This window comes from Corylus avellana, chromosome ca3 (assembly GCF_901000735.1).
Source record: "Corylus avellana chromosome ca3, CavTom2PMs-1.0".
Lineage (NCBI taxonomy): Eukaryota > Viridiplantae > Streptophyta > Magnoliopsida > Fagales > Betulaceae > Corylus > Corylus avellana.
In genome coordinates this window covers 2,495,898-2,515,789 of record NC_081543.1, presented here as the reverse complement: position 1 = coordinate 2,515,789, position 19,892 = coordinate 2,495,898, and the positions used below count along the sequence as shown (strand labels likewise).

The 19,892-nt window shown below is 37.1% G+C and overlaps 3 protein-coding genes and 1 non-coding gene across 5 annotated transcripts; 1 reads left to right on the top strand and 3 right to left on the bottom strand.

Annotated features, from left to right (window-relative positions):
- Window positions 1-112: 112 nt before the first annotated feature.
- LOC132173835 (probable methyltransferase PMT2) lies at window positions 113-8,721 on the bottom strand. Of its 2 annotated transcripts, none has more exons than XM_059585465.1 (7): window positions 8,348-8,721; window positions 6,660-7,336; window positions 6,084-6,294; window positions 5,343-5,631; window positions 4,413-4,802; window positions 2,333-2,410; window positions 113-722 (listed from the first exon to the last, which is right to left on the bottom strand). In XM_059585465.1, the coding sequence occupies exons 2-7, from the start codon at window positions 7,302-7,304 to the stop codon at window positions 488-490; spliced, it is 1,848 nt and encodes a 615-aa protein (XP_059441448.1). In that variant the 5' UTR covers window positions 7,305-7,336; window positions 8,348-8,721; the 3' UTR covers window positions 113-487. The 2 variants fall into 2 exon arrangements, with proteins under 2 accessions (XP_059441448.1, XP_059441447.1); XM_059585464.1 differs by having other exon boundaries at window positions 6,660-7,307.
- A 1,217-nt stretch (window positions 8,722-9,938) lies between these two features.
- TRNAL-AAG (transfer RNA leucine (anticodon AAG)) lies at window positions 9,939-10,019 on the bottom strand. Its single transcript has one exon. It is a non-coding gene; the product is annotated as a tRNA-Leu (tRNA).
- A 1,230-nt stretch (window positions 10,020-11,249) lies between these two features.
- Window positions 11,250-15,859, bottom strand: LOC132174938 (uncharacterized). The gene is made up of 4 exons (XM_059586698.1): window positions 15,605-15,859; window positions 12,370-13,053; window positions 12,161-12,259; window positions 11,250-11,765 (listed from the first exon to the last, which is right to left on the bottom strand). The coding sequence occupies exons 1-4, from the start codon at window positions 15,758-15,760 to the stop codon at window positions 11,406-11,408; spliced, it is 1,299 nt and encodes a 432-aa protein (XP_059442681.1). The 5' UTR covers window positions 15,761-15,859; the 3' UTR covers window positions 11,250-11,405.
- Window positions 15,860-16,110: 251 nt separating this feature from the next.
- On the top strand, window positions 16,111-19,888 carry LOC132174822 (putative pentatricopeptide repeat-containing protein At1g74580). The gene is made up of 2 exons (XM_059586510.1): window positions 16,111-18,863; window positions 19,520-19,888. The coding sequence occupies exon 1, from the start codon at window positions 16,398-16,400 to the stop codon at window positions 18,729-18,731; it is 2,334 nt and encodes a 777-aa protein (XP_059442493.1). The 5' UTR covers window positions 16,111-16,397; the 3' UTR covers window positions 18,732-18,863; window positions 19,520-19,888.
- The last annotated feature ends 4 nt before the right edge of the window (window positions 19,889-19,892 follow it).

The window sequence follows — 19,892 nt, the reverse complement described above, 5'->3', positions numbered from 1 at the left end:
ACTAATCTCATAGGTATTAATCAAACAAGTCGACCATTCATATTGACCCTCAACTTTGAGTCCATCTTTGAACAGAATCTAATAAATTCACTGACCATTCAAACTTAATAAATAAAATAAACACAAGAATGCATTATATATGAGGTAAAACCTCAAAATCTGTTTATACACCATGGCAGGACATGTTAAAGCAAAAATTTGCTCCACTCTGGTATGAACCTGAAGGTTGTAAACATCAGCCCTAAGCTCATCAAAGAGAGATGACGAGAATTAAATAACTAAAAATTTGGAGGCCAAAATTAACATGGAGCTTTAACAATTAAAAACACCTATCGATGTGCTATATCTACCACTGAAAACAGGACAATCAACAATATTGCTACTTGCCCGGTGGACGCCTATGGGTTGGTATAAAATAGACTTTGAATTTGACTCAAAAGAGTTTCCTGCTGTAACTGCACTGAAAAAACTTTCCTCTTCTTTCATTTCAATGTGGAGATGTGGAGTTGTTTTCACCCACAACCCAATACTGTTTGACAGCAAACAATATCTTCTCAGGGACAAGAGGGCCATCCTCGTGATCCACCATTTTTGTCTTCCATCTCATTCCTTTCACAATTCTTTTCACCTTGATTAGCACATCCACTTGGTCCCGGAATATAACCGCTCCTTCAGGCCGTAGCATGCGATCCATCTCCAAAAGAATATCTTCCGCATTGCACCTGCATTAGATTGGATTTCAGCATAAGCAATCCACAAACATGAAGATGAGTCCCATCTGGAAATATTAACATGAGCTGATACCAAGGCCATTGTCGTCCCCAAGGTGGCTCTTGCTAGAAGGTGCATCCATGGGTGAACTTTAATGTAGTTCCATGGGTGAACTATTTCATCTTTTATATTTAATGCAAAATGGAGGTGGACTTCACCGCTCACCGAATACTCAAATTAAACAATATATAATACCCATCTATTAGTATTCTTCTTATTCGTTGTGACATGGAATTTTTTTTTTTATAAATAATCGAAATATCATTAAAAAGCGAAAGAGCAACTCAGGTATGCCGGAAGTATATAAGAGAAATACCTAACTAAAAGGAAAAACACATAAATCTCCCAATCATGGGCCGCTCTAATAAAGCTTACGTTCAACTGATAAGAGCTATTAGAAAGCTTCAAATGAACCACTATGGAGGCATCCTTAACAAAAGCATTACTATATAAATCTGGAAAAGCTTCCTTAAGGGTTTGATCCCCACACCATAGGTCATGCTAGAATCTAATCTTTGAGCCATTTCCTACCTCAAATCTGGTATGACTAGAAAACACCCCCAACCCCTCTTATTGTCCTTCCATAACCCCACCCCATACGACCCAAGAACTTCATTAGAACACTCACACCACAAGCTGCCATATTTGGAATCAACCACAACTCTCCACCAAACCTCCTCTCAAGCATATAAAGCACCATAACCATTTTCCCAAAAGAGTACAATTAAACAACAGCAAGTTTCAAACCTCAACCCTCCCTCAAAGGTTGGAGAACAAACTTTGAACCAGCTTACCAAGTGAAATTTAAACTTTTCACCTAGCCTACCTCATAAGAAATCTTGTTGTAGCTTCCCTATGCGGTTTGCAACACCAGCAGAGAAAGGTTAGAGAGACATGAAATACGTAAACAAATTGGAAATGGTGCTCTTGATTAAGGTAATCCTACCACCCTTACATTCACATGCTATGAGCACCAAATCAAGGATTTGCCTACCTCTAATAAAAGCATTCTGATGCTGCGAATAGTCTTCTCCACAACCCTTCTCAACCTATTGGCTAGGACTTTGGCAATAATTTTGTAAAATCTACTCATAAGACTAATAGGTCAAAAGTCCTTAAGATCAATAGCCTCGAATTTCTTCGGAATGAGTGCAATGAAAGTGGCACTAAGACTTTTCAAACTTACTACTAGCATGAAAAAGCATGAAAATATGAAAACTCAAGAGGCTTTGGCCTCTAATCAAAACGAGCTCAAGAAACCCATCTTGGACCACCTAGACCAAAGACTACACCCACGCCATTAGTAAGAAATTGACCTTTAAAAGGCTTTCTTCTACAACACTTCATTCATACGCATATAATCCCATCCTATATGTGCAATACCTTAATCAGCCCAAGGAACACTGCCATTGCTTCAGGGAAATTGACTAAGCTTCACAAAATTCTATGTTCACCATATATTTGCCTGCTTACTTCTAGTATGTTTATATGTCAATACTACAGATAGTGAAGTCTTTATTCCATCAGAATAAAGTAAGATGTAATGTCGAAAAAGACTTACTTATCCTTGTATAAGCTGAACACACCATTTGCATGAATAAGGTCGTATGTCCTAGGATACGAGGAGAAGGCTTCACACCTGGTTAAAAACAGAGAGGTTATGAACAAAATTTAGGCATTTGAGAAGTAACAAAAGAACATACAAAGCAAGCATCCAATTTCAGCTTCAACAGCCCACAAAAGAAAAGAAAAGAAAGAGCTTGCTATACGCTTTACTTTTCTAACTACCAATTCTCGTAATGCATAAAAACAAAGCCCATGCAGAGTAAGATATGTGATTTAGCATCAAATACATTCAACTATCAATTCTAAGCAGAAATAAAGCCTTGTAGTGAGAATAAAGGAAATAATGGCAACTTAAATACAATAGATTATCAAACACACTTAATTGAATGTTGGCCAGCTAAGATTTCCTGATAAGGCTACTTTCCAGATCCTGACATCCTTTACTAGATAATCAACTGCAGCAAGGAATTGCTTGCATCTTCTGATTGGCAAAGCCCCAGATCAGAGTATGTTTACATCCCAGAAAAACATAAAGTGGGGATATTTTATTCCGAAACTAATCCAAGTTCTGCGGTGTGTTAACTTTTTCACAGTGGCTTGCATTCCTTACTTGTTTTGTTTCACTCCTTAACCATGTCAAAAGCTCATTCTCAGTTTCAATTATAAAGACTAGTTCTTGAGAACATAGATAGATGCTTTTCCCTGGTTCTTGTTTCCCCTCTCTAACCCCGTGGAGTAGCCCATCATGACTGTGGGCTTCAACCAAAGGTCATTGGCTTTCTTGGACTCAATATGTTGAACTTAAGAGGTGAGGTATTGTCAAAGAACAGCCTGATACCAGGGTCAGGCCATAGTCCAGTAAATATTCGGCAACCAAATGTCCTATTTGTATAGGGAAACATGAATTAACTTTATTACCAAAAATTATTGAGCCTATATCTAGCCTATTGCACTTAATAAAGTTCTCGATTGATCTTCGCACTACTAAATTCTAATAAAGCACACAGACATACTATACAAGGTACTGTCTATGATATGGAATGTGAATGTACAAGTCATCGATCTTGCTAGAGAATTTTTTGATAACAATCCCCAATTACAGAACCAGTTCAAAATGTGGAAGGAAAAAGACACTTCCTAAAGCAAAGAACATTCCAAAACCAAATGCTGTATTATCTAAAAAACAATGGGTCAAATACATACAGAGTAGAGCATTGGATATTTTGATTACAATCAACAGATACATGTACTTTAGCTTGAAAATACACATCAACTTCAAAAATTCAATCAGAGTCTAGATTGTTGACAATATCAGGTCGACCACTCACTATATCTCCAAGGTGACTGATGAAAACTCTAGTTAATGAAACTAGAGTAGGGTTGAATTTTCAGCTTGAGTAACCGACAGAAATTTTAGCATGGTGTATAATAGGTAGGTTTTAGAATAAGTACATGAAATGTAATTTAATTTATTAATAATTGCTAAAGAAGTAAGAAAGATTGGCTGTTATCTGGGTACAATCACGCAAAAAAAGGATATTTCACCCCCAATAAATTGAACTAAGAAGAATGACATTATAGAGTGAAACTGAAGGAGAAGAATCAAAATGAAGCTAATTGTCCAGGTAAGCTTTATATGATATGGTGTCGGGCAGTCAACATCAAACTGTTCAGGCAGCACCACTAGAAAAAACAATGAGAGGCATATTTGTGTGACTAGTAACAGCTACTGCAACTGTTACAAGGAGTGTCATGATTCAAGTTCATTGTGCAGCAACGATGAAAACCAGATGAGACATAGGTTAAGGTAGCAGGGAAGGACATTTTTGCTTGTGATTTAAGATAAAAAAGTGGTCCCAGGATCGAACACAAGATTATCGTAACCAGCCCAAAATAGTAGGAAAAGGGGCTTCATTGCGTAGATATCACATTGAACACATGATAGGAAAAGGATCATCAAGATTGCTATAAAGTCTAAGCTTAAATAGATCAGGGTTCTTTGACAAATCAATATTCCACTCAACAGTTATACTTGCAAAGCAATGACATAACAGAGAAGACATCCCAGAAGTTACCAATCATGATATATGCCAATCAATCCACGCTCATATATAACACCCAGAGTGTCCTTCTCAGCTATTGTAGGCATAACATTCATAACCCACAACTTGGGAGCTTCAAGAGCAGCAGCAAAACTTCCAAGACCAGCGTTCATATCCATAATATTGCGATATCTCCCTGAATCAATGATCTTGTTAATCCTCTTATAAGAATTCACATGCTTCTTCCATGATCGGATGTCCTCCTGGTATGCCTCAACAGATATTCCAGGAATGGATCCACTAGATATTCTGAAGGGAATGGCATTGAGTCTCTCTGGAAATGGCTTCCATGCTCCACCAGCAACTTCATCTGGACTAGCAGTCTCAGGATAAGAAGTTACACATGCTTCCATCTTCTTGTACCTAGACACCAGCAGAAAATAGATTTTTCAGAGAGAATTTACAAGATTCACCCACAAAAAAGAATGCTACATGATAACTCAATTAATGTCATTGAAGAAGTTAAGGGGAAAAATAAAAAGCTTAAGATCTTCTCAAATACATGATATACAAATATACAACCACTTCACACCCCAAAAGTTTTTTTTGGACGAAATCTCTCAGATATCTTTAGAGCCTAATAATGTAAATACTAGGTCATCCAACAATACTCTTGTTTGCTTTCCAGATTCACAATGCTTATAGAACCAAAAAGCACCAAATGGAGCATATAGTGTAAGAAGTACATCGCTGAAAAACCATTTTATTATTGTCAGAACCAGTAACGCAAAGCACATATACAAGTGTAAGAGGTAAATCAAACCTCCTTAAATTTTTTTTGAGAAAAAAAAAAAAAAAAAAAAAGACTAATGCGCCAATAATTGGTTGCATCTAACTATTCCAGACACATTTATCTTGTCCAATAAAGATTCAAAAAATTTGTGAAAAAAGAGAATGATATACCAAACATCATCAGCATTTTCAGATTCACATATCGTAGGTTGAGAATCTTGATCACGGCAATTGTCATTATTTATTCTTTTCCTCCAAATGGCGATTTCACCCTTTTCATGCATCTTTTCCCAGCAAAGAAGCTTGGCAGTCTCTTCAATCTTCCTTTGTTCCTCCTGAAGCTCTTCTTCAGAACGCTGCCATGCTTGGTAATTATTCCTCCAATTGATGGGTGGACCAGAAAGCACCCAGTAACCACCAGGTCTAAGAACTCGATCAACTTCCATCATGTACATTCCATCTGCAGGAGTTCAATAATGATGTTAAAAATTAGTTGCAGCACCTAAAATGGAAAGAAAAGAAGCAACATCAATCATAAAGATCCAGAAATTCATCAGAAATTAAAAAAGTTATGTGTCAATTGATATCAATCTGCCTGCCACAAGTAATTTTAGCTTTCTATTGAGCACTTTGGATTATATTCTGCGTCCAGGGACTATAATGCTCATCTTAAGCCAGCTGAAATCAAACAAGTAACTTTTCAGCTAACTTTGAAGAAGTCAAGCTTGATATTTCATGGCCACCACAGCTGAGTCAAGGAAATCCAGCTCGCTTTATGCTTAATTTGGGTCCCTAATACATGAACTTAATGATGAATGATCACAAAATTATCTTGTATTGCACTTGGCCAGCTAATGGCTTCCAAACATATTACATATAAAATATAAAAAACTATATCATGGTTATCCTCACCATTTGCACCCCATGGAATCAAACAACGGGAACAATGTGCCATGTCAAAGGCTCTAGAAGGATATGGAAGCTTTATGGTTCCAAGAACGCCGATAACCGCCGGAACACCTCTTTCCAAAGCAAATTGAACTTGTGCTTCATGAGAGTCCCTTGGTGCAAATGACATCGCTATAACATTTTTCTTGAACAAGTAAGCACCCCAACTTGCAACCTAACCACCATCCACTAGCAATAAATCAATTATAATACAAATAATGGAAACCATATATACATACAGAAGCTCAATAGACTACATAGAAAAGTGGCGGAAAATTAATCACATAAAATGAACCAAAGATAAGTTCTAGCCATTACTTATCAAAAAAAAAAAAAAAGTTCTAGCCATTAGAAGAAGTGCATTTGTAAGTATGAAGCGCTGCAAATACAAAGAATCCACAAATGCTATGAATTACATTAAGATGACCAAAAAATGGGAAGGTGTGATGCAAATAAGAGTATGGGTATATAAAGAGCACTATGTGGATAAAAAACAGAGCTGATAAATCCAAATGAGGATATTTTATAAATTTAACTTACCCCACAGCCCGTATCCAAAGCAGTTCTAACCATCCCATTGTCCAGTGGAATCACAGATGCAAGTTGATCAATATATGCATCTGCTCCATGAGGAAACTGTGTGCCTCCACCAGGGAACCTAAAAACATTGCCCTCATATTGAATCCAGTTTTGAACAGCCTTCTCAACTGTCAAGTTCTTATACGGTGCATTTGCATAGGGCACATAGTCACGACTCTTGGGCCATGGGAATGGGGTCACATATCCTTTTGGTGCAGGAATAAGGCACTGAAGCTTCTCTTCTTCAGGAGGGCAATGTCGTTCCCTATAGTTCATATTTTCTCGGGGGAACATCATTGCCCGCATTTGGTCTTGACAGGGTGTGTAATCAACGTAGTGATCATCACATGCCTTGAGCTCCTTAACTTCTGCATCAGATTCATCAATTGTCCCAGCATCCCCACCATGATGGGTTTCATAATTTAGATTGCTGAGAATACTGCAGTCTGATTGTCTGGTTATCTCCAAAGCTATGCTGTCTCCCTTTCCAAAACCACTTCGCTGCCATGCACCCAGTATATAGAAGAAACCACACAAACCAACTACAATGAAAATTGACATTGAACTCCTACTTCTATTGTCTCCTGAGTTCCCTTTTGTCGCCATTATCTGGATTTTTTATAAAGTATTTGGAAATTCTACATCAATGAAAGGACATAAATGCATCATACATATACAATTTTATGTTAAATATAACTAATAGACAAACAAGTGAATTTTTCAATCCAACCTTATCCAAAATGAGTGAACTTCTATTGGAGCAAATACATACATATATATATATATATATATACACTTTCTCTTAATTCAAGTGGTTTGTGGTCAACCTGCACTCCTAAATTATTGTTTGATCACCTGTTTGTGCCCAAATGTGAATTTTTGGGTTTCAGAAATGATCAAATCTTACAACAAAGAAAGGAAAAAAGAAATCTGAAAAGAAAAAAAAAAAAGAAATGAACCAAATAAAATTTACAACAAATGGCCATGAAAGAAAGCTATGTGTTTTACATTATGTCACATTTAACTAAAAAAAAATCAAATCAAGAATATAATCTCAGCCCTAATAATATTCTTACTAAAACCTTAAGAGCTGAAACAATAAACAAAAAAATTGTAAAAATAACAGGCACAAGCATCGTCTACCAAGGGCAACCATTAAAGAACATTGCACCAGTCTTGTATGCAAATATACAAATCCGAGGATAGTATCAAGGAAACAAAACAAAAATTAATATTGGGTCTTTAATTTTTCTTTCTTTGATAAGTAACATTTGGCCGTTGACATTTGACATTTGATCAATTGGGAACTTGAAAACCCAAAGGTTTCCTCTCAGCTGAGCCAAAAAAACAACTATTTAGCTTGAAATGCTTAACTATAACTGGATTTTCTATTAATTGGAAAACAGAGAGACGCATTCAATAACGTTCAATCATTTTTCTTTATTACTCATCACCTAAAAGGGGAGCAGCAATTACGAATTCGAGGGGGGGAGCTCTCTGATATTCTATCAATTAACACAGGAAAAATGATACATTTAAAACAAAAGGAAACAGAGCACCATCAAATTGAAGGCATAAGATCATTAACATGAGAAACAACAATGAATTGGTGCGAAAAGAGATCTGAATCAGAGGCCCAGAACGCTTACGGATCTCAGATTGTCAAAAAGGCGCAATCTTTTTGTTCCCCGTCAAATCAGATTCACATCTTCATCTTTCAAAATCCATAAGCGAGAGCGCGCGGGCGCGCGAGAGAGAGAGAGAGAGAGAGAGAGGAGTAATCTATCAGCGTGAGGGGATGATAATGGCGAATGGGTTGAGATTGCAGAGGCCGCTCAAAGTCGTCTTTCGCTCTCTGACTTTCTCAACTGTTGTGATAGAAACAGAGTTTCGTTTGTAATTGTAAATGTGAATGATTCTGTGTGTGTTTTCTTTCCTCTGCTTTCTCTTTCTCCGATTCTGATTCAATCCAACTTGATTGGTTACATATCCGACGCTTCCAAAGCAAAAAACTATGGAAGTTTGTTGTTTGGCCAATTAGATCCCGCCACTTCAGTTTTCAACAAAGTTGGTCTTGGTTAAGCTTTTATTTATTTCTTCTTCTTTTTTTTGGTAATTATTTCAAGTGATTGCTTTCCTCTTTTTCTATTTTGGGCTAATGAGTAATGAATACTAGTTGTGTTCCGAATAAAATAGAGATAATACTTGTTCATAGGACTACAAACAAACAAAACTGTTGGCAAAGAGGCTCGGCTCAACTTGAAAAGACCTAACTTTATCCCAGTTTATTTAATAAATGAGTTAATTGTGAACATAAAATATACGTTACAAAATTATATTCGATTATTAAACAAAACATACTCGTATAAACTTTGTTTAGACTCGTTAACATAACTTGAATAAACTTGACTCAACTTGTATAATCATAATTGTGACTTTTGTCGTGCTTTGAAATATTGGATCATTGGTTTGATCTTTATTCCCACATACGATGCCAACTATATTGTCATTCTCGGTAATTCTTTGATCCTAGATCCTACAAAGAATAAGGAAAGATCAATAATGGAATGTCACAAAGTAAGGGATGTGTCGGCCGTTCCACCTCCATTGCACAACTCATCCCTTACTCGGTGGAATTGAGTTGGTTAACTGAGAAAGTGGAAGTAAAACTTATCCCTTGTGTGGAATCGTAATAGAACTTTCCAAAAGGAGAAAACCAAAATGGTGGAAAGAGTAGACTCAATGGTAGTGATCTACTAGTTACTCACGTATTTTATAGTCACGTATTTTATAGTCATGGTTACTTATGGAGTCATAGTTATATACTATATTATATAATATGGTTACATTAACACAATATATACTTGCACTCTATAATAACATATTAATACAAAAATAATATAGTACTATGTAAGGGGTGCAAGAAAAAAAAAGTTATTTCGTTTCGTCAGTATCCGTCCCTTCCACCGATGGTGGAGGTTTATCAAAGTGGTAATAGTATTGCACTTTCCAGGAACAAATTCCATTGAAGGAAAAGTTGTACACTAGAATTTGTAATGATGATTGGGATGAAAGTCTTGAAATGAAATTCCTGCAAAATTTCCTTGAAATGAAAGGTAAAAACATATAAAATTGTAGCATTAGTTTACCTTATAGGCTCCTAATTATGGGGATAACGTGGGTGATTTTGATTGGCAGCAAGGAAAGAAACAAAAAAAAAAACAAAAAAAAAAATTAAGCTGTGGAGAGTGGGATTTGAACCCACGCCCTTTCGGACCAGAACCTTAATCTGGCGCCTTAGACCAACTCGGCCATCTCCACGTTTGGTTGCTACTTTCCTAAATTTTTTAAAACAAACTTTATAATATAAATAAATAAATAAATAAATATGAGAAGTTCATATGCATACAGCTTAGTTTATAAATTATTTTTCTAAAAAAAAAGTTTTATAAATTATTTTATTCATACAATGACTATTTTATACACACAAGTGTTTAGAGTTGAATGAATAACTATTTAGGATGGTGGCCTCTAGCTAAGTAAAAGAGTTTTTGGCTTTTAAAGTGACGTTTGATCAAATTTATGGTTTTGGATAGAGTTATGATGATTTTTTTATGAAATTATTTAGTGATTTTTTGGAACATGTAATCCCTCTGTTTTTTTAGGTCATATTGATTGGGAAATTTCAATCCATAGTTTCTCTCTAAAGTCCGATTGGTTATCACCAAAATCAAAGACACTGAATACATATGTATATAAAGCGATTGGCACAGTTCCTACCAATTCCTAAAAAATTGTTTAATTGTGTATATAATATATCTACTAAAAAACATATCCCTATCTCACCCTATTTTACTACTGATGCGGCAGTGCATATTAACCATTGTTAAAAAAATAAAAAATAAAATCTAAGAGCTAATAAATACTATCATGGCAACTTAGTGGGATGGGGTGAGATGCGAGTGCAGATTTTAGCATTTCTCCAAGTTAAAATGTAGGATGTCTTCTTCATAAGTTAATGGCCAACATCTCATCACCATTTGTTGGAAGAGGAATGCTAAAAATTATAATTTCATCTCACCTCCATTCCATTAAGCTTACGTGATAGTGCTTATCAGCATTTAATTTTTTTTTCTTTTTTTTTTTTAACATTGCTACTTCAGACCAATGAAATGAGGGTGAGATGGAGGTGTAGTTTTTAACATGTCGTTACTCGAATTGGAATGAAGCATAATAATTTCAATAAATAGATGCTAAAGTAAAAAATGTCCATGTTGACTATATTTGTAGTCTAGAGGATACTTGCTCTATGGATATTTTTTGCTCTGTTGCATATGTAATGGTGGAAAAAAAATACTTCTATCCTTTTTAGCACCCACCCCTGTTTTCCCCTTTGATGCCCTTCGCTCCATCTCCATGCCTTTTCTTTTTTTTTTTTTTTTTTGTTGAGAAAATAGGACAGTCGTTTCTATCCCCCTTTCCTTCGTACGTAGGTGGAACATGTGAGTAGATTTTATGCAATGAACAGAAAGGTAGATTGGTGAAGCAAAGTGACATTCTGAAACTTATGTACTTTCCTTGATCTATTTCCACAAAGCAACAGCCAAAATGGCATACCCAGTAGCCCATTCAAAAAAATGTGCTTGCCAATGTATTGAAACTTGAAAAAAAGAGAGCAAAAAGCTCCTAGAAATCCAGCTATATACCTCAGTAATAATCTAGAGAACATTCACTATGATCTTTCACTTGGGGACCGGCATTCACCGATGGCCGTTGCCAAACTTTCCCATTTGAAGTTGTTTCCACTTGCTTGTCTTTGATAAAATATTTCAATTCATTGCTATCATGCTGCACCCTCCCTGTTATCTCCAAGCATAAACCGCCGGTTAGGCTCTTGTTTGGTTGTCTTCCTCTATCAGGCTTCTTACTGGGGCCCGGGTCCACAAAGACTGGTTGTACCTTAAGAGTGGGGTTTGGTTTAATACGGTTCACTTCTCTTTCATCTGGTGGCCGTAATATTCTGTTTTCTGATTCAAATTCAGAAGCTTCATCTTCATTCAAAAGAACCTGCAAAAGCAAAACATATGTATATGGATATAAGAAAAAGGAATACACCTACAGACTGAGCAGATCTGAATCAAAGACCAGTAAGAAAGAAAGAGGCCAAAATTTGTTATGGACAATGCATATGAGAGAGCTTTATGAGCATCTATGACAAGACGTGAGAAGAGGTAAAAAAAAAAAAATCCTGTGTGCGCGCGTTAACAAAAGCTGGTATGGGAGAGAGAGAGAGAGAGAGAGAGAGAGAGAGAGGAGTTCAGTAGAAATTCTCAAAAAATACAGCACTTAAATGAAAAGGCCATACTAACGCCAAATCCAACTGGCTGAATAGAAATTCATGCAGCAACTAATCCAAATGACAACCGAATATAAGACAGTGCATCTGGGGAAGCATTAGATACCTTGCGGCCAACCAAATCAAAAGTCACTACCACTTTATTTCGTTTAGCCCGTTCAGCTTCTTCAATCTCCTCTTTCTTCTTCGTAAGAAGTTCTTTTTCCTGTGTAGGAAAAATATCATTTGCAAGTGAATTTGAAGTACGCACATAAAAGTATTACTAAAAGTACTACCATATGCTTCAACTATACAGGTTGAAGAGAAAGTGGATACCTCCATTGACAGCCAACTGTTCCCCTCGATTTCATAGTAGTCACTCTGGTCATCAATAACTGTTGTACGTGCTGCAGAGTTCCGGTCATATTCAACGAGCCTCTTTGCAAATGCTTCAGCAGCTTCTTCGGCATCTGAATGGAGAGGCAAACTTTCATCTAGACCAGCATATGTGCTCCCTTCCCTCAGCACAAGGGCACCACAAAAACTGCAAGGCCCCTCTCCCTCTTGTTCACAAACTATCTTGCCACAGGATAAACAATTGCTCACCAGCCTGTGTCGACGGGCCTGGCATGAGCATGGTTTCCCCTGCTGAAATACAATTGACCCTTTGGCAGCCTCTGCAAGTGAAACAACTTTCCCAGCTTTCTTCTTTTTAGAATTAACTTGGTTACCTTTCTGGATGGTTCTTGACTCACTTGTCTCAGATGGGACCTGGTTTTCCTGATAACTGGACGCTACATGTTTTTTTGGTACTGCCTGAGAACTGGGGACTGAAACCACTTTTGGTGTTCTAAATGGTTTCTTGGTTCCACTGACAGAACCTTCATCTGAGCGGGGTTTGACATAGGCTTGTAATTTTGAAGTTGGAACACCTGGGGTGCTGCTGCTGACATCGGAGTGACCTCTCCTCCGTAAATATTCCTCAATGACAGTTTTGCCCACTTCCTGGCCAATAATATTCTGTATAGGAAAATAGAAACTAGAATTTTCAGCTTTCAACAGCTGATGCAGCAAAAGAATAGGCTTGTGTAGCATCTGAAGAAAAATAAGGATAAATATTGACTGCAATCTCTGCAGCATACAAGGAATAGGAATTCTGCCAGACTGCAAACTTAGCAACATTTTCCCTCATTATGTTCAATTCTTTATTTGCTATTGCATTCATGTTCAGCCATAGAGTCGTTTCCCTTCCATGTTTTTATTCTAGCTATCTTCAGCAAGAATCATGTGATATGTTTAATAAACCCCAGAAGGAGAAGCGAGAATAAATTATATCAAGTTATCTGTGTGGCATTCAAATTTCAAAGCCAGTCTAAACTTATTCTATTGTACAAGGTACTATATCTATGCACAATACTATTTGAAAATTCTAAAATCGACTCCAAACGACACCTATTCAAATGTCTAGGTGATTCACAAATATTAAGCGGAATAAGATCTAACCTAACAATCAATAATCAACCAAATACAGATATGCAATGAAAATCAAGAACACAGATATTTGGTTACAAAGAGGAAACCATTTAGAGAACTCTCTAAATGTAAAACCTCTCCGAGGCAGCCAAACCCAGGAAATCAATCCACTATAAGAAGAATAAGGAATACAAGAAGAATTACAAAACCTTTGCAATTTACTCTTCCTTGTACACGACAAGCGACCCACTTGACTTCTACCGCAGTAGCCCTTTCCAGAACATCTGGCACAATTCTTCTATAAGATTTCCTTTCACCGGAACTCCGATTGGCTTCACGTATTTAATCCCTTCTCAAATAATCTAGAACAATATCTCTCTCTAAGCTCTCTGATTTTGCTCTCCAAAAATACGTACATATAAATGTAGCAAAATCGTGTTTAAATAGAAAATAACCCTAATAAGTCAGCCAGGTCCGGACCCTGCAAATCTGAGGTCCGGACAGGCCTCATAAAATGAACTTTCGGGAAATGGGGTCCGGACCCTGCTTCTGGCGGTCCGGACCCCTCCTTCAAAAGACAGTTTCTGGAAATGGGGTCCGGACTCTGCTTTTGGCGGTCCGGACCCCTCCTTCAAAACATTGTTTCTGGTTTTTGTGTCCGGACCCGGCTTCTGGTGGTCCGGACATGCTCTAGAACTTGCTTCCTAAAATACTCATTTTCAACTCCATACATGTAAACCGAATGAGCCAAAACCTGAACTAACACTATTCAAATATGCTACAGAGAAGACATTATACCCATCAACTGGCAGTTATCCCTTTGGTCTCATTTAAACCTATTACTGGAACAAAAAAAAAATGTCAATCAACAAGCATGGACATAATTAGATTGAATGGTGAAGATGAGTACATATTTAGAACAGTTTCCACTTTCCTTGCAGGCTGCAGCACCATAATAAGAGGCAAGTAAAACAACTAATTCTAAATGCTTTTTTTCATGGAAGATGAATAATACGTAAACATGTTCTATTTTTTTTTGTTCAAAAAGAATTTACATGCATCAACTTCCAGGATTCCTAGCATTAACTTTTAGCCTTTTTAGCCTAAGAAAATAAAAGTCTGATTTAAACCAGAATTTTCAGTCTTTCATTTTTTTTTTCTTGATAATTGTCTTTGAATGATATTCTAATCTTAAGCTTCCTTAGCTTCCATAAAGGTCCTCCAATCTTTGTTTTTATAAACCATAATAAGCTGTAGACATGAAAAACAAATCTAACATCTTCAAAGAGTGCATAAGAAAGCCAAAATAGCCTTGACAGAACAGCCCAAAGAGTAAATGAATGCCCTTTCTGATACATGAAAATGCAAAGCAGACCCCTACATGACTTGTCAAAATATTACAAGAAAAAAATATAAGAAGTTAAAATTGTGCAACAAAACCAACCGAAGGAACTTAAAAAGAAAAAAAGAAAGAAAAAGGATTCATCCTATGATCAATCAAAATACGAAACACATCGTAACCTTAGAAAGTTTAGAATAAATGTCCAACAAGCTTTAGGAAAATCATCTAAATGTTCCTGAAAAATTTATGTCTAACAGTTTGTCTTATAGTGTAATGAGAAAGTTTGCTTCTTGAGGTATGACCACATTAGACACTATGAAGTTGCTACCAAGTTTTACTGGTAATGACGCTGAATTCAAGAATAAGATAGTGTATCAGAATCTGACTAAGCTGGGAAATTATTTGCCCAATTGGCCATCAAAAACTGCAGGAGCACAATCTGGGTACCATTGAGCTAAGCTAAACTACCTTTCTTTAGTGGGTTTTCTCCAATTAACATCAGGCACCAATGTCTAAGATAACCGTGAAACTCTTTCTAATCATAACAATGACAACAAAAATCTCAGTTTAGCGGTATGAAACCAAATATTATCCAAACATTAGCAGGTCCGAAGAAAAAAACTAAACTCCAAAATTCATCATAATCTCAATGAAAGAAAAGATTTTGAGGAAGACCCAGAAATTGTAATACAAAGTAAAGCCCAATAACCAAGTAAACAACATCAAATAAATAGTGGGTGACAGAGAGAGAATTACGTCAAGGTACTCTTTGGCGTCCTGGGGATGAGCAAGCTCGCAGTAGGAGACCAAGCCCGATATCATATCGGTATCCATACCCAGACCCAGACCTGTCTCTACCCTTTGGCATAGATCCACCAGCGCCTTCTCTAACCACTGTCCCGTCGTCTCCATTCTCTATGTCTGAACTTTTTCTGAATCGAATGCCTAGAGGCAAGTCTGAGTTTTGCCAAACTACACGGGAGTCGTTTTCTCTGTTGGTCCTTGGAATAAGTGAAAATACTCTACCCTTCCTTGCATTCTTTGAAATTACACTTTAATTTACATAGATAATTTTGTCAACAAAATTTGTAAAAATTACGCGACCTTTTCTAATGACATGGCAAGATGTTAGTGGTTGAGAGCCAGTACAGGACTCAAACTCATTGCAGAGAACCATTCCTCTTCACGCTTCTCTTCTCTGCAGTCCCTCCATTCAAAACCCTCCATTAGCTTAATGCATTCTTTCTTTTCCTTCCTTGAGAACCAGTGATTGAAGATGAGAGACTTTCAAGTTTCAGTTTTGCTTTTTCTTTTCCCACAATTTCTCACCAACCAAACAGAACATGTAAGAGTTTTTCTTTCACTCATTCACGGCATAGTGTTTACTGTTTCGTTCGTTAGAACCACATTTGGATAATAATCTTTTGTGGGTTTTTCTTTATTTTGGTATATGGGATAGCTGAAACCTGAAGCAAGTGAAGATAAGCTTCAAAATTTAATGGGTTTGGGGATTTTAATGTGATTATCTATTATTAGCTGTGTTTTTGGAATGAGTCCTGCTTTACTTCCTAAACATGTCGCCGCAGTCATCAAATATCAAAAAGATCCGTTTAAAGCGCTTGCAATGTTCAATTCAGTGAAAAAGGAAAATGGGTTCAAGCACACATTGTTAACTTATAAATGCATGATTGAGAAGCTTGGGTTTCACGGGGAGTTTGAGGCAATGGAGAGTGTGATCTTGGAGATGAGGATGAATATCGATAATAGTTTGCTAGAAGGTGTCTATATTGGAGCCATGAGGAATTATGGAAGGAAAGGGAAGGTTCAAGAGGCCGTGGATGTGTTTGAGAGGATGGATTTTTATGATTGTGAGCCTTTGGTTCAATCTTATAACGCAATCATGAATATACTGGTTGAACATGGGTATTTTAATCAAGCCCACAAAGTGTATCTGAGGATGAGAGATATAGGGATTGTTCCAGATGTGTATTCTTTCACCAGTAGGATAAAGTCCTTTTGTAGAACAAGTAGGCCTCATGCTGCACTGAGGCTTCTTAATAACATGGATTACCAGGGATTTGAGTTAAATGCGGTTGCATATTGTACGGTGATTGGTGGGTTTTATGAAGAGAATTTTCAAGTTGAGGCATATGAATTGTTTGAAGGGATGCTCAGGCATGGTATTTGTCCTGATGTTACCACATTTAATAAGCTTATACATACGCTTTGTAAGAAGGGGGATGTCCAAGAAAGTGCAAAACTTCTCAACAAGGTACTAAAGAGGGGAGTTATGCCGAATTTGTTTACATTCAATATCTTCATCCAGGGGCTTTGCAAAAAAGGTGCGCTTAATGAGGCTGTTCAAGCATTGGATGGTGTGAAGAGTGGTGGTCTGACTCCTGATGTTGTCACATATAACACGTTGATTTGCGGCTTGTGTAAAAACCTTAAGGTTGTGGAAGCTGAGCGCTATTTGCATAAAATGGTGAATGAAGGGCTGCAGCCTGATGGCTTTACCTACAACAGTATTATTGATGGATATTGCAAACTGGGTATGATCCAAAATGCAGATAACATTATTAATGATGCAATTTTCAAGGGGTTTGTGCCCGATGAATTTACTTATTGCTCATTCATCAATGGATTATGCCATGATGGTGACATAGACCGTGCCATGGCTGTATTTAATGAGGCATTGGGGAAAGGATTAAAACCTAGTATTGTTCTCTACAATACTTTAGTCAAAGGGTTGTCTAAGCAGGGATTAATTTTGCAGGCCTTGCAGCTGATCAATGAGATGTCAGAAAATGGTTGCAGCCCCAATATATGGACTTACAACTTAGTTATAAATGGGTTGTGCAAGATGGGGTGTGTCTCAGACGCCAGTAATCTCATGAAGGATGCTATTTCCAAAGGCTACCTTCCTGACATATTTACCTTTAATACTTTGATTGATGGTTACTGTAAACAGTTGAAGTTGGATAACGCACTTGAGATAGTAGATATGATGTGGAGTCAGGGTGTCACTCCTGATGTGATCACTTATAATACAGTGTTGAATGGGCTTTGCAAGGCTGCAAAGTCTGAAGATGTTATGGACACCTACAATGGGATGATGGAGAAAGGGTGTGTCCCTAACATTATTACATATAACATAGTCGTAGAAAGCCTGTGCAAAGCTCGAAAAGTAAATGAAGCATTGAACTTACTTGAGGAAATAAAAAACAAGGGTTTGACTCCAGATGTTGTTAGTTTTGCCACATTGATTGATGGATTTTGTTCTAGTGGTGATCTGGATGGAGCTTACCAGCTATTTAGAAAAATGGAACAACAATATGAGGTTTCCCACACAACAGCGACATACAATATCATGATCAATGCTTTTGCAGAAAAGCTAAATATTAATATGGCAGGAAAGCTTTTTCGTGAGATGGGTGACAAAGGCTTTGCCCCAGACAGTTACACGTACCGTGTCATTACTGATGGTTTCTGCAAAACGGGGGACGTTGATTCCGGGTACATTTTTCTCAAGGAAATGATTGAGAAGGGGTTCATTCCATCGCTGGCGACGTTTGGACGGGTACTGAATTGTCTGTGTGTGGAGCATAGAGTTCATGAGGCAGTTGGTATCATCCACCTCATGGTGCGCAAAGGCATTGTCCCTGAGGCTGTGAATGCAATTTTTGAGGCTGATAAAAAGGAGGTAGCAGCGCCAAAGATTGTTGTAGAAGATTTATTGAAGAAATGTCAAATAACTTATTATGCTTATGAAGTTCTATATGATGGCATTAGGGATAGAAAATTACTAAAGAAAAAGCTTCCAACCAAGTCTTCTCAAAAGCGGAAAATGAGGTTTTTAAAAGTTGATGGACCAGTATCCTGATTTCAAAAGTGGAAATTATAGCTCTTGAATCATGATCTGTTGCTAATTCCACAATCTCAGAAGCCTCAAGTGGAAAGCTCTTTAGACAGTGCGCTCTAGTCACATCTGAAGAGAAGTACTACAGCACACTAGGTATTCCTCCTCTTTCATTCCTTACCTCTTAACTTAGCTTATGCATGGCATGTGGTAACACTGGGTAGTGACCTTCTACTTGTTTTGACTCAATCCCACTATTTTTCTCTTAACTACCCCGTTGTCAATCGCATCTAGAATGTCCATATTGATAATTGGTTGTCATTTATAATTAAGAGATAAAACATCTGTGAACATGCCACACTTACTATACACTGACCTTGCCTTTTTTGTGTTTTTTTCTTGTTAAATTGAAATCTGAATATGAGTGCCCTGCTTTGGCTCTCTTATATAGCTCACTGCTCCTTGTTACTTGTTAGCTTATCTTGAAAGCAATTTTAATTACTTTTCTGGTTTCCATTCGACTGGAAAAATTATGAAGCTCTGCTTCTCTTACCTTGGCCTTATTATTTTGTTACTAATACCTGTTATTATCTGTTAAACACAGAAAAAAGGATAAAGGTGGTATAACTAGCTAAAAAGCGGAAATCAAATAGTAAATTGAGTACTGAGGCGATTGTCTGTGTTGGAAAAACATTTTAATAAAAATTGCTGGTGCTCTTCTGCGTCGAATTGGACTTCTCTTACTTTCTTGAGTGGGGGTTGTTCATATGATAAACTTTGTAATATAATTGGGTTGCCACTCGTTGTTGCAGGTCTTATATCCAGAATATGTTGGAAGCATGCCTCAGACTAGCAGCATCAAGTGGTATCCTTCTAATGGACATGGAGCATGAAAATGTTACCATCTCTGGATCGCAATGATTATTAAAGCCAAACCAGCAAAGACAATAATACAAACTTGTAGTGTGTTGTTTCTTGAGGGTGATTCATTTTTGGTCATTTACCCTCCATAGGACTTGACTGGCTCTAAATGCGGTACCTTATAATCTCACCGGTGGGCTTGTTTCCTCCCTTTCTAACTTGAGCAGACATAGAGGATTCCTCCAGTTATACTTCCTTTTTGTCTTTATTTTTTGAAGGTTGGATTGGTTTAGCAAAAATGAAAAGATGCCAGAAAACAAGTAT